General features: G+C 41.4%; 1 protein-coding gene across 3 annotated transcripts in view; it reads right to left on the minus strand.

The window, feature by feature from the left end:
* LOC140533300 (meiosis-specific coiled-coil domain-containing protein MEIOC-like) overlaps positions 1-13,073 on the minus strand; it is a 32,710-nt gene that overhangs the window by 2,530 nt on the left and 17,107 nt on the right. For 2 of the 3 annotated variants that reach the window (XM_072652866.1, XM_072652876.1), the window contains exons 3-7: positions 8,701-8,864; positions 7,120-7,221; positions 5,145-6,909; positions 4,627-4,761; positions 4,328-4,505 (exon numbers count right to left, since the gene is read on the minus strand). In XM_072652866.1, the coding sequence (XP_072508967.1) occupies positions 4,328-4,505; positions 4,627-4,761; positions 5,145-6,909; positions 7,120-7,221; positions 8,701-8,864 (2,344 nt within the window). The remainder of the gene's footprint in view (positions 1-4,327; positions 4,506-4,626; positions 4,762-5,144; positions 6,910-7,119; positions 7,222-8,700; positions 8,865-13,073) is intronic. The other variant, XM_072652887.1, reaches the window with a different exon arrangement.

A 13,073-nucleotide genomic window follows, 5' to 3' on the forward strand; every position in this document is an offset into this window, starting at 1 on the left:
GTCAGGGATAAGCAAAGTCAAAATGTATTATTCTAAGCTTTTTAGCTATGAGATTGTCAAAAGAAGTAGGCAAGTCAGGGGAGGGACAGGTCTGCAGGAAAACAGAACGAATCCCCTCTGAGACATGTCAAGGGAAGAGGTGTTCCAACATGGAGCTGAAACTCAGGACTGGACCACTGGGTGCAGTGTGATTGAATAAAATGGACTTGGAAATGATCCACATGGAAGAGGTAACTGAAAACACGGAGCACATGAAACCCACAAGGGAAAAAGCAAGGTAGGAGAGGAGTGGAAAAAGTGCTGAGAAAAGAAAGTCACAAATAGAAGGGATTCAGGCATAGAAGAAGCAGGTGAAGGAGTCAGAGGCAGATGAGAGCTAGGGAAAGTGGAAGCTTTAGAATGCAATCAACGAGCATTTACTAAGTGCCTGCTGTGTGTCAGAACCTATGGTAAATTCCGGGGATCCAAAGAGGGGGAAAAAAAGTCGTCCCTGTCCTCAAGGGAAGAGACAAGCACTAAAAAAGGTCAGGAAAGACTTCTTAGAGAAGGTAGGATTTTAGCTGAAATCTCAGGGACACCAGGAATCAGAGACAAGGAGAACACTGCAGGTGTGAGGGATGGCCAGTGCAAATGCTCAGAGCAGGAGATAGAGGCCAGGGTCACTGGGGGAAAGAGTACAATGTAAGAAGACTGGCAGGAGGGCAGGGGGAGGAGATGGGGGTTTATGAAGGGCTTTGAATACCAAAGGACTTTATTTTTTTTTTTATCCTGGGGGTTACAGGAAGGCACTGCAGCTTCTCGAATAGGGGGATGACACAATCAGATCTCTACTTTAAGAAGATTAACCCGACAGCAACTTAGATGATGAACTATTGTGGGGAGAGACTTGAGGCAGGTAAACCCCACCATCAGGCTCTTGCAATAGTTCAGTACTATAAGATAAAGGCCTGTTCCAGAGGGATAGCGGTGTCAAAGGAGAGAAGGAGGCATGAGTGAGTGATGGAACAAAGGGAAAATTAGGACTTGAAAACATATGGGGTATGAGGCAGGGAGGGAGTAAAGTGAGGAGTCAAAGATGACTGGAAGGTTGTGAGCCAGGGAGACTGGGAGGATGGTGGTACCCTTGACAGGAATAGGGAAGTTTAGAAGGGGAGAAGGGTTTGGGGAGAACAATTATGAGTTCACTTGTGGACACTGAGTTTAAGAGGTCTAGGAGACATCGAGGCTGAGATATCCAACAGGCAGCTGAACATGAGAATCTGGAGGTTAGGAGATTAGGGCTGGACAAATAAATCTGAGGTCCCCGCAGCAAAGACATGAAGATGGAATCCGTGGTAGCTGATGTGAGTGATCACTAAGGAAAAAGTACAGTGATGAGAGAAGCCAGGACAGAGCCTTGGGGAATGAATGCTTATGGTAGTTGTGCCCCAGGCAACTTGGATGACATTTCAGAGAAAGTGAAGTAGCAGTCAGGTAAGATAAGAACCAAGATAAAGCCTTGTCACAAAAACAAAGATAAAGTATAGAGAAGGGGGTAAAAGACAGAGTGAGGAAGGATGAATAGGGAGAAATGGCCACTCAATTTGGTATTTAGAGATCACCAATAACTTTGGAAAAAGTAGTTTCAGAAATGGGACTATGGGAAAGACATAGTAGTTTCAAGTTAAGAGTGAAGTCTAAAAGTGTGCTCACTCCTATGAGTGGCTCAAAGTGGAATAAAGGTTGAGGTCATAGGAATGTAGGTCATCAGCACGGATACTGAAGTCTGGAAGAACGGAGAATGATGAAGAAGAAGGCTACGTGAAAGGTGCTGAAGGCACTGAGGAAAGTGGAACAGTATCCCAGAGATCAGCAGATGATACAGGAGAGATTCAGGAGAGGGTGATACAGTCAGATGACATCAACTTCAAAAGAAGATGTTATTGGGAGCTGGAGACAGAGCACAGGTCTAGAAATGGAGAGGGAAGGAAGGAATGATCAACGTTTCCTCCTGCTTAAGAGTCAGAAGAATGAAAGGAGGGATAAGCATCACCAGAAAAGAAAGGAAAGTTCATCCCAGAAAAGGGAAAGGTTTGAGCAAACACCTGGAGATGGGAACTTGTGCTGTGGCCAGGGGACAGCTGCCTAATTTCTCTAATGCAGGGTAGAGGATAATATGGATGAAATAGTTTGTAAAAAATCACAGAGGGCTTTACATGCCAAGTTTAGAAATTCCAGTTTTATTTATCCTGTAAGCAGTGGAGAGCCAGTAAAGATTTTTGAGATGATGTCTGCCAAAGTTTATATTTTTGAACCTGAAGAAATAGTGGTATCACTAACAGAAATGGAACAAGTGTGTGAAGGGGAAACTTCCTCTTCCCCTGTGGCTAGACATCCCTGGAGCCCATCCTTCAGCTCCTCAATCCCCTCCATCATCCTTGTTACCCAGAACTACAACCCTAGGGCCAAGCCTCTACCCTCTCACACCCAGCCAGCTGGACCTACCCCTCCCCAAGTCCTATCCTAGTCACCTTTATACAAGCTACTTCGACTGTGTCCTTTGAAACACTCATTTTGTTGTAAACGAATTCCCCTTCATTCTCAATTTCTCCCTCTTCTATTTTTCCACCTCCTTGAATTAAACAAAACTTTCTTTGCAATACTAGGTGATTCTATCTTTCAAAAAACTCAGGGAACAAACTGTAGTTTGAGCTAGAGACCCTCTTTCCTGAAAAGTTTCTTAAAAGACCTGCTTAAGTTTAAAGAGAAATAATCAACGTCAATAAAATTCAGTATCGGATTAGATGATTCTTTAAAATATACGTTGGCAAATAGAGCTTAACGCTGAGAAACACTCATCTCTCCATTCCATTTGGTTTTTTCCATTTCCGTAGCAACTGTGTAGCTACCAGTGAAATGATCCCTGTGCTCAACATTAACAAAGGGGAGAGCCGGGTTCAAGTACTACCCTTAATACATACTATGAAACCTTTCAGTGCCCTGCTGCTGCCCAAACGATCAGCTGCGTTAGAGCTGCCAACGTGCCTGGGCAGAGGGAGTCTTCCCTTGGAAATGGCCTGTGGTTGCTTGGCTGTGTCCAGCTCTTCCTGACCCAGCAGGCCATACATAGCACACCAATATGCCCATGCGGTTTTCTGGGTGCATATACTGGACTAGTTTGCCATTTCCTTCTCCAATGGATTAAAGCAAACAGAGGTTAAGTGACTTGGCCACTATCACACAGCGAGTAAATGTCTGAGGCCAGATTTGAACTCAGGTCTTCCTGACTTCAGGCCCAGCACTCTGCCCACTGAACCACTTAGATGCCTCCTACAATAACAACAGGAGTCTCCCTCTGAAAGTTCCCTATACCAACGAAATCCCAAGTCCTGTAAAAAGAACAAAGAATGACTTCAACAAGACAGCGTGAGAGGCAGTAAAACTTAAGTTTCCCCAGTAAGTTACTGTTAGTTGATGAAGTCATTGAGAATAAGTCAGATAATAAATAAGAAGGCTGGCAGACAGCACGTGGACTTAACCAATCAAGAGACAGATAGTGGCCTTCAGAAAATTACAAAGTTTTTGATAAAGGAACCAAATGTACAGCTAGCTGGAACAAGCCAAGAAAAATGACCTAGAGTTACGTGGGGAAGGTTTTTCTTCACTGCACTTGCTTAATGAACTTCATGCATACAAGCAGACACACCCCATATAAAATTATCCCTCTACTTTCTGATCATGGGTCCCTATCTTGGAACGTTTGGGAAGGGGAAATTATAATACAGGTGGTTACGTAACAGGTATGTAGAGAAGATGGTGACCTATGGAGAATGGACCAATACATCTCCTGGTGGGAGGATCTGTCATGAACTAACAGTACATAGCTGATCTCGCTTCTGTATTCAGCCGCGGCCTCCTCCTGAAAAGAGGGTAGGGGCCCGCTTTGGCCAAAGTGTTCAATTTCTCCGAACTCTGCTGTAATAAATTTTCCTTGATACCTTATTGGTGTCAAGCGTGTTTCTAACAATAGTAACATATTCATCTTATCTGTTTTAGGCCCATCTTAAGTATTTTTCTCTAGGTTTTTCCTCTCCTGGATTTTGCTGCTACTTTTCAGTAATAAGCCACTTATTAGAAAATAAGGCCTAGATACAGATTTTAAAAAAGCAATTATGCAGAAGCAATCCAATCAGCTTCATTCATTCAAAAGTGCCCCAGGTAACTCTCTAAAATGGTAAAATGTATATCTGACCTGGGAGAGCAAGTTCATCTCAGCATCTCCCTAAACTGACAAAATTCCAAGATCAGCTCACTCCCCCAAGAGATTAAAAACTTCAGGAGCACTTACCTTTTTCATTATTATAACGAATTCCTTGTGGTGGGGGATTAGCGGCATTAGTAAGCTCATCTTTTCGCTTGGCTTGAGTGGCATGAATGGCTTCTAAGTGACGTTCCAGAGTGATGGATATATTTTCATGGACAGGGCTACCACGAAGCTTTTCCATCTTTCTTAGTAAAGTCAAAACCTTAAAAGAAATATGTACATATTTAGTTGGTAGGATTTTAAACATATTTAAACATTTTAAACTCAACACATGTAACAGCTACTGCAAAACACACTTGATCAATATGAACACATGCACTCACTCTGGTTCGTTCCTTTAACTGATCCACAATTAATCGATCTACTCGGGAAGGATTGGCAGGAAGTCGGGAAACAGGAGTGGTATTTGAACTAGTGACTCTCTTTCCTGGAAAGGTTCTTGCAAGATCTGCCTCAGTCTAAAGAAATATAAACATCTATGAAGTATGAGATTTGAAGAGAAAAAAAAAATCACACACAATATAGACAGATATTGTGTGTGTACACACACACACACACACACACACACACATCTATTTATCACATATAAATAGATATCGATAATAAGATGTGTCCAGTATCAATCACAATATATAACTGTCATGGAAATGGAAAAACTCAAAGAAGTATCACACACTCACCATCTATCTTAGCAGATACAGCTTGACACGGGGAAATCTATTTGATTTTTTTCCTATTTCCCCATCGTTGTGTAGCTGGATAGCAGAACCATGATGTGAAATGCTCCAATTTGTACACAACCAGACTGAACTCCTGTCTATCACTGTAAGACCCACATTACCTTTTTCCGTTCTTTTTCCAGAGCTCTCCACTGCTCGTAGCACTCCTCCAGCTGGGTATGAAGTTCATTAGCAGGTCCACTCCGACTTCTTGGTGGCCGGTATTTGTTGAAAGGTGGTGGAAAGGCAAAGTATGGTGGTGTTACTTCCCTACAAAACAAATTGCTAACAAAAGGATTCAAATTGCTAAGACCACCATAATGGAAAACGTCAACAAGCTCTGTAAAGGGAAATGTTGACGGTGGGAAAGTAAAGTTAGCTGTTGGCATAAAGGGAGAAGGGTTAAATAAGGTAAAATTAGGATTCTGTTTAAGTTCTGACCCTAAAGGGAAAGTAGGAAGGAAGGAAGGATTGATGAAATCTGACATGTTAACACTCTTCTTTTCTTGTTTCTTTCGGAAAATATTAAACTGCTGACGATTCTGACCTATGTAACTTTGCTGGGGAATGAAGTTTCTCCTCCCTTTTCTATCATCTAGATTCTGTTTTTTGTGGACTCTATATCTATCAGAGCATTCACTAGCAGCATTCTGCTGCAACAGACAGTTAGATGACAAATGGGCAGGAATTTTGCAATAATTTTGATCCTTGGAAGCCAATGGCTCATGGGGGAAACATCTTGTTTGCATATTTGGTTTCTGATTTTCAGTATCAAAATTTGGAAACCTCAGACCATCACGAACACCATTTGGCATATGCAACCTCCCTTCCTTCCTGAAAAAGGGTACTGGTGGTGTCTGCGGATAATATGAAGGAGAAATCAAAGACTGGGGCATGGGAGAGCCACCAGACAAGACTGAAACTCCAGAAGAAGGCTGACAGCCTGATGCTATTGGCTTCACAAATGCAGAATTCTCCACAGGAACTGGACTTAACATGTTACTATCCACCCAAATATGTTCTCTGAAGAATGACTGACAGTTTCCATTCTGCACAGCAGTATTTATAGACAAATCATAGTCAAAGGGCTTCATGGGAATTTCGTTGGAATTTATGGGAAATTGGCATCCATTATCTTCAAAGTTGGCCATAAAATTGGGATCATTTGGTAAGCTGGTTTCCTGGGATTTCCTGTCAACTATTGCTGACAAATTTTCTTCAGGAAATGGTTGCTTGACAAAGCACAGGGGAGGTGGGATAGACAATGGCACTTGCTGAGAAGGTATACCTTCATCTGTTTTAGGAAGCAAATGGCTTTCATGAAATGCATATGGATCAGCAAGCAGACTGCCCAAATCATCAGAGCACTTCATTTGTTCCTGGATATTAATTTTCATCATCTTCTCATTTGCTCTATCAGGTTCCCAGGATTCCCTCTGAATACTAGTACTATCTTTACATCTACTTTGAAAATAAGAGTTAAAATCAGAACAGTTCTTTTCATAATCATTATTTAATTTCATTTTCTCATAATGAGTCTCATTTTGAATGAATTCTTCTTTGTGCAAAGGAAATTCTTCTGGTTGAATAAGAGCATTGGTTTTAACAGTTGAATTATCCAGGTAAGTGCTTCTGAAAAGATTATCAGGGAGCTGATTAGAATGGTCTGAAGGAGAAAGCCAAGACTCTACCAATCTAAGACCATGAAATGCACTTTGCAAGTTCTCTACATCAGGTGATGTCTGAAAGTGTTCTTGACTGAAATTCTGTGTTTCAATGAAGTTTGAAAAATCTTCAACAGAATTCTTGAGAGAATATCCTACATAATTGCCATCATTACCAAAGTCAGGTGTCCACGTGGAAGGAAGGACTCTGGACAAAGAATTCCTATAACAGAGATCACAGTTAATAATAATCGCCATCCTTCTAAGTATGCTACAACTAAAATACTACAATTACAAGACAAGCCGCATGCTTCCACTTCATATCCCAGGATGTCGCCCTCAGTCAAGTTTGAGAGGAAGTCAGTATGATTACTTTAAAGAACATGCAGAAAGTCTCTCTATAATATGCAAAAGAGCTTCTGAATCAACTTACCAGTCTGGAACAGGCTCTGGGTGATTTGGTTCCTCCAAAATTTCGGAAACCAATCCAAATGCGTCAGGGCCATTTCTAGAGTAAGATAAATTGATTTGTGCCCTGGAAAACATATCCACCAAATAATTTTGAGAAATAATTCACAAACACAATCCTTACCCCACCATTAACGACCAATTACTTTTATTTCAATATGCACCACATTTTTTTGTAAACTACTGACAAAGCACAACACTTCTATGGGACAAGTGGGAGGCCGATAACTAGACAGAGATCGGGATGGTAAAGCCATGAGAGACCGCACTATCTTCCAATATTTACAGGAATGTCATAAACAGGTCGATCTATTTGGATGTAAGTCTCTAATAAAGTACCTTAGGTATCTGTCCTGTCCTCTATGCTGCTTGAAGTTTTTATTAATTACTTACAGAAAAGCATCAGTGCTTGCATATGTTAATTGTGCAGGTTACAGAAACCTGGAAGGAACAACTAACATGGTAGACAACAAAGTCAGAAGCCCAAAAAGTCCTGACAGGGTAGAACAAGGGGCCAAAATGAAGAAAGATGCAATTTAATAGAAATTCAGGTAAACACCTGTATTGGGGTTAAAATCAACCTTACAAATATAAGAAGGGGCAGACCACAGTGTCAGTGAAAAAAAGAGCTGGGGGCGTTAGTGTTCTGCAAGTCTTACTGGAGTCAAGTTGAGTGTTGACACAGCAGTCAAAGAAAGCTTAAGAGAAGCTCCCACCCAAACCACCCTGGTCCTACGGTGCTCTTCTCCAAGTCTACCAGATCTATAACACCATGTTCAGTTCTAGGTGTTTTATTCTGTGAAAAACACTTGAAGAAGGGACGAATAAGAGCTTAAGTGTGTCCAGAAGATGGTGTCCAAGATGTTCAAAGGTTACAAAGGTCTCAGGACTACAAGAGATGAGGGCTGGCTGAAGGAACATGGCTGTTGAGCCTGGACGAGAGAAGACTTAGAAAGACCATGAAAGCCAGCTGCAAGTCTTTCATGGAGCTTCCACACCATGTGCCTAGACAAGCAAATACCAAATGATTTAAGGAGGGAGAGTGAGTCAGGGAACCCCAGGAAGAGAAGGGAGGACTGAAAGCCGAGAAGGATTCTGGGAGCTCCTGGGGGGGAAGGAGGAAATGTGCTCCAGCACGTGAAAATGGCACATGGAGCTTAGCTGTCCAGTCTGACTGGAACACAGAGCACATGAAAGAGAATGGTAGGAGTTTTAAGACTGGAGAAGTGGGTTAATTAGACCATGCAGGGCCTTAAATGCCAAGTCAAGATGCTTCCATTTTATTCTAACAATAAAGAGTTATTAAGTTTCTCTATGAAGGCTGATTTAGAAAGGAGAATGACTGGAAATAGGGAAACCAATGAGGAGACTTCTGTAACAGACCAAGAGAGAGGTGACAAAGGTCCGGGCTCCAGAGGGGTCCTCTGAGTTAAGATGACGTTGTAGAAACAGAAAACACAAGTCTGGCAAATAATGAGATCCAGAGGGTGGGAAGAACTTCATATTCTGAGAGGACGGCTACGTAAACAATAAATGTACTGGACACCTTTTATTGGCGTAGTCTTGAAAGGCAGTGGGTGGGCTGATGTCATCTCCATAAACTGACCAGTTACTATATAAACCGGAAGATTCCAGAGATGCCATATCAGCAATCTCCCCCAACAAAGGACTGAACAGCTGGGTGTCCATTCCTTGTTTCTTACAGTTTACCTGAAAGAAAATAAAAAGATAATTTAAGCAGATTAAAAAATTAATTTGGTAAGAAGACAAAGGAAACTTGAGTTTTTAGTTTAGATAAGTGAGGAAAGAACTTTGTAGCAATAGACTACATTTTTCTTTAAAAAAGTTTCTACAGATAAATGATAACACCTCATTTATTCAAAACATTCAAAACAACCTCAGCTCCCCAGCACGTGGCCAAAAACCTGGGAGAACCACAAGGCCTGGGTACATGGCCCAACATCCACGTTCTGGTATCTAGACATTCCTAAGTGATCCTCTCCAGGCCCTCTCAGAACCTCCTTTAGGCTCACGAACATGAAGAGTTGGAAGGCAAGCTGAGGTTATGAGTCAGACTTCCTAGCCCATGTCCAACATCTCTGAAAGGCTGCTCTCCAGCCTCTGCTCAAATGATGCCAACGAATTCATTACTTCTACATCTGGACAGTTCCAATTATGACTAAATTCTTCCTAATTCTGAGTCAAAACCTACTTCCTAGTTCTTCTCTTTGGAAGCGGTACTAAATAAAATCAGAATTTTAGAGCTGGAAATTCCTACTTTGACCCATCCAACAAGATGTATGCAAACTATACTTGAAAATCTCCAATCCTCTGCCCCTCCCCTCTCTCCCTCTTTCATTTTAACTTCCGGATAGCTCTAATTGTTAGGAAGATCTTCCCAATATCAAGCCTAAATTTTCTTCTTTGCAAGTTTCTCCCATTGCTCCCAGCTTTGGCTTTTGGGTCTCTTCAACACAAGAGTCCCCTGAATACTTGAACACTGCTAACATGCACTCCCTGAGTTCTCTCTTCTCCAGGCCAAATATCATGTAGTTCCTTCAACCAAGTCTCGTATGACTAATCATGTGCCTTCCTCAATGAACATCTGCAACCAGCTGCCTAGATTCATGCTTCAATGGTTAACACAGATACTGCCCCAGCCCCTTGTACTCTCCTTAGCCCTGTGATCAGGAAGCGCTGGCTGTCAATATTCAAATCCCTGTGCCTATCCCCAACTGTCCATTCCCTTATTCCCACTTTCCTGAACTGGAATGCCCCCCACTCAATGTCATACTCCAAATCTGCCTGTCTCTTTCACTGTGCCAGACTCCAGCATGCCTATCCCACAGGCATTCTACCCTTCAGCATGCACTGACCCGGCTCCCTCTTGATATATACTCACTCCAATTGACCTGCTCCCCTTTCTAGTACTAGCTACATTTTTTCCCAGAATCCCCAGCGCAGTGGTCATGGTGGAGAAGTTAGAATGCTCCCTGCTCCTTACTGCCACTTCCAGACTCTCCTTTTACCACTCAGCAGCCTGTCCTTCCTACCAAACTGATCCCTCAATCCAGAAGCTGGCTGCCAGATGTTTTTGGAACAGTTTGGTGCTAGGCTCCAGTCTCTCTCTCTTCCCCAATTTCTGCCTGCATGCTAGGGGACTCCAACATACTGATACTCGCCTCTAACGGCCTAATTTCTAGCTCCTCAATCTACTCAATTTCTACAATCTACTTCTTCACTCCACCTCAGCCACACACATACGAGGTCATATCCTTGATGTCAACATTATCCATGAGGATTCTAATGCTTCATTCACAAACTCTGAAATTCCTTTATCTGACCTTAATTGTTTGTCATCCCATCTTGGCCCATGCCTTAGGCCTCCTAATACAATAACCTGTTCTCTTTAACTCCACAGCGTCTGCACCGGATACCCTCTCCTCTCTTTCCCATTTGGTGAACAACTCATTTCTACACTATCCTCTCCTCAGGTCCCTTGCCCTGCTTTCCTTCAGCCGATCATGAGTACAAATCCCAATCCTGGATTACCATCTGCCTCTTCCATTCTTATGATATTATTTTTATAAAACCTTACAAGAAATCCTGAATTACCTTGATGTACGGATATCTTACTGTAAAAGAGCCTATAAGGTAGCATTTTGTTCTATAGAATCAAATGGTTTTTCATAATCAACACTAAGTTCAATGAGATATTATTAGATTCTCTATATCTTTCAGGTAATTGTGAGATGGAAAAGTAGTCCCAGAAAGTGTCTTAGTCAGTAAATGCCTAACTTACTTGCCAAATGGAGAGAAGCAGCCGCCTAACTCAAGACTGGGCGAGACTCATTGTGTGATGGCAAAGAATTAGAACTTGAGGGGATGTCCGTAAATTAGGGAAACAGCTGAACAAATTATGGAATGTGGTTGTGATGGAATACTATTGTACCATAAGAAATGATGAGCAAGATGCTTTCAGAAAAACCTGGAAAGACTTACATGAAACAGATGGAAAGTAAGCAGAGCCAGGAGAATATTGTACATAGTAACAGCAGTATTTTATGATGATCAACTTGGCTATTCTCAGTAATACAATGATCTAAGACAATTCTCAAGAACTTATGATGAAAAAATGCCATCTACCACCAGAGAAAGAACTGATGGAATCCAAATGCAGATCCAAGCATACTTTTTAAAACTTGTTTTTTTTTTTTTTTTTGGAGGGGTGTTTTCTTTCACAACATGACTACTGGAAGTATTTTTTATAACTGTACATATATAATCTATATCAAATAGCCTGCCTAGGGAAGGAAAGGAGGGAGAGAATTTAGAATTCAATTTTTTTAAATGAATGTTAAAAATTGTTTTTGCACGTAATTGGAAAAAAAATTTAAAAATAAAAAGACTGGGCTAGAATATAAACTTGTCTGTAAAATTTTACCCAAAAAAGATAGACAGTTATGAACAGGAGTACCTCTTTAAAAAGAGGAAAATAATGAAAGGTAAAATCATTTTGTAAAATCTGGGCAAGACGAACTGAGCAAAGTCTTCCCAAGTGCATTTAAGACGAAAATGAAAATACTACAGACTTAAGAAAAATGAAAAAGATTTGGGAAAAAGTTTTCCAAGAAGCTATTTTCTTGAAACAAGACAGAACTTCAGTCCTCAAGGTGACTAAAGGGAGCCATGATGGGAAAAGCAGCTGGGTTGGAACAAGTATATATACAGAGGAGAGTCATACTGGAGGAGTTATGATTCTGAAGACACTGAAGGGCTCATATATAAGCTATCTGAGAGAAAGGAAAATAGCAAAGCTATAGAGAAAAATCTGACTTTATTAATATCGAAAAAAATGGTCATGAAAGCCTTGAATTACTGACCTACATACCTACTCTACTACTTATACAAAATGTGGATAAGAGTCACCTATATAGTAATCAAGGGCATTCTCAAAGAGCAAGGAATAGATTTTTACAAACAGTATTTGACAATGGAGCACATTTCTGAAATCTGTTCTCCCCACATCTAGAGAGCACGTCAGATCACGCCCAGCTTTCCCCTCCTCCATCACAAATTCTAGGAAGGAGTAGTCATTTCCATTTTCCCAGTTACCAGTTCATCCTTGTCAGTAAGAATCAGACCCTGAACATGCTTCAAAGGTAGAGAAGTCACCCCTAAAATGGGTTCAGAAGTTATTAGCTGCTCTGCTTTTGAGAGGCGATGCTCCTGGTAGATGTGGGGACAGAGTCACCTACACCAACCCATTATGCCATAAGCGGTAAAATCAGTTTTAAATGCCTATGTGCCAAATGCTGGCCCATTTTATTCAGGCACAAATTATTCTCATAATATTACAAAGGTGGTAGCCTAATAATTTAAAACTGTTTGCTTTATCTCATTCTGGAGTTGTTGAAGTTATATGTCACTGACTTGTTATGACTTCACATCGTAAGGATCTTGTGTTTTTCCTTATTACGTCAATATTCTGGCCTCATTTACAACTTGTAAGCTGTACAGTCAGAGATACAACACTTCGAATTCTCTGGAATTCTACTGGGAAGGTATAAAAACCCCAGGCTTCCTTTCTTAGTTGGGATGTTTTTTGAAGGGTGATTCCAAACCAGACAGAAATCCTCCTTCCAAGGGCTTGCAACATCACTCTAGTCAATGTGAACTCTGTTTGAAATACTACTCTACAAGCTGTCAGCCTCGCTTCTGCATTACCAGTCCTTAATCCATGCTTGCAGTTGTTCTCATGATGTCACAGGGGCGGCCTGGGGTTCCCAAAAGCTATGCTGAGAGAATACAAATTCTCTTAGGGCCCACACCAAGCTACAAAAGTGGACCAATAACAGACTGCTGGTCCAGCATGGCTATCAGTGCAGAGAAAGCCCCTTTTCCTGTAATGAATTTGTT

The sequence above is a fragment of the Notamacropus eugenii genome, chromosome 1 (genome assembly GCF_028372415.1).
Source record: "Notamacropus eugenii isolate mMacEug1 chromosome 1, mMacEug1.pri_v2, whole genome shotgun sequence".
In the NCBI taxonomy this organism is placed as follows: Eukaryota; Metazoa; Chordata; class Mammalia; order Diprotodontia; family Macropodidae; genus Notamacropus; species Notamacropus eugenii.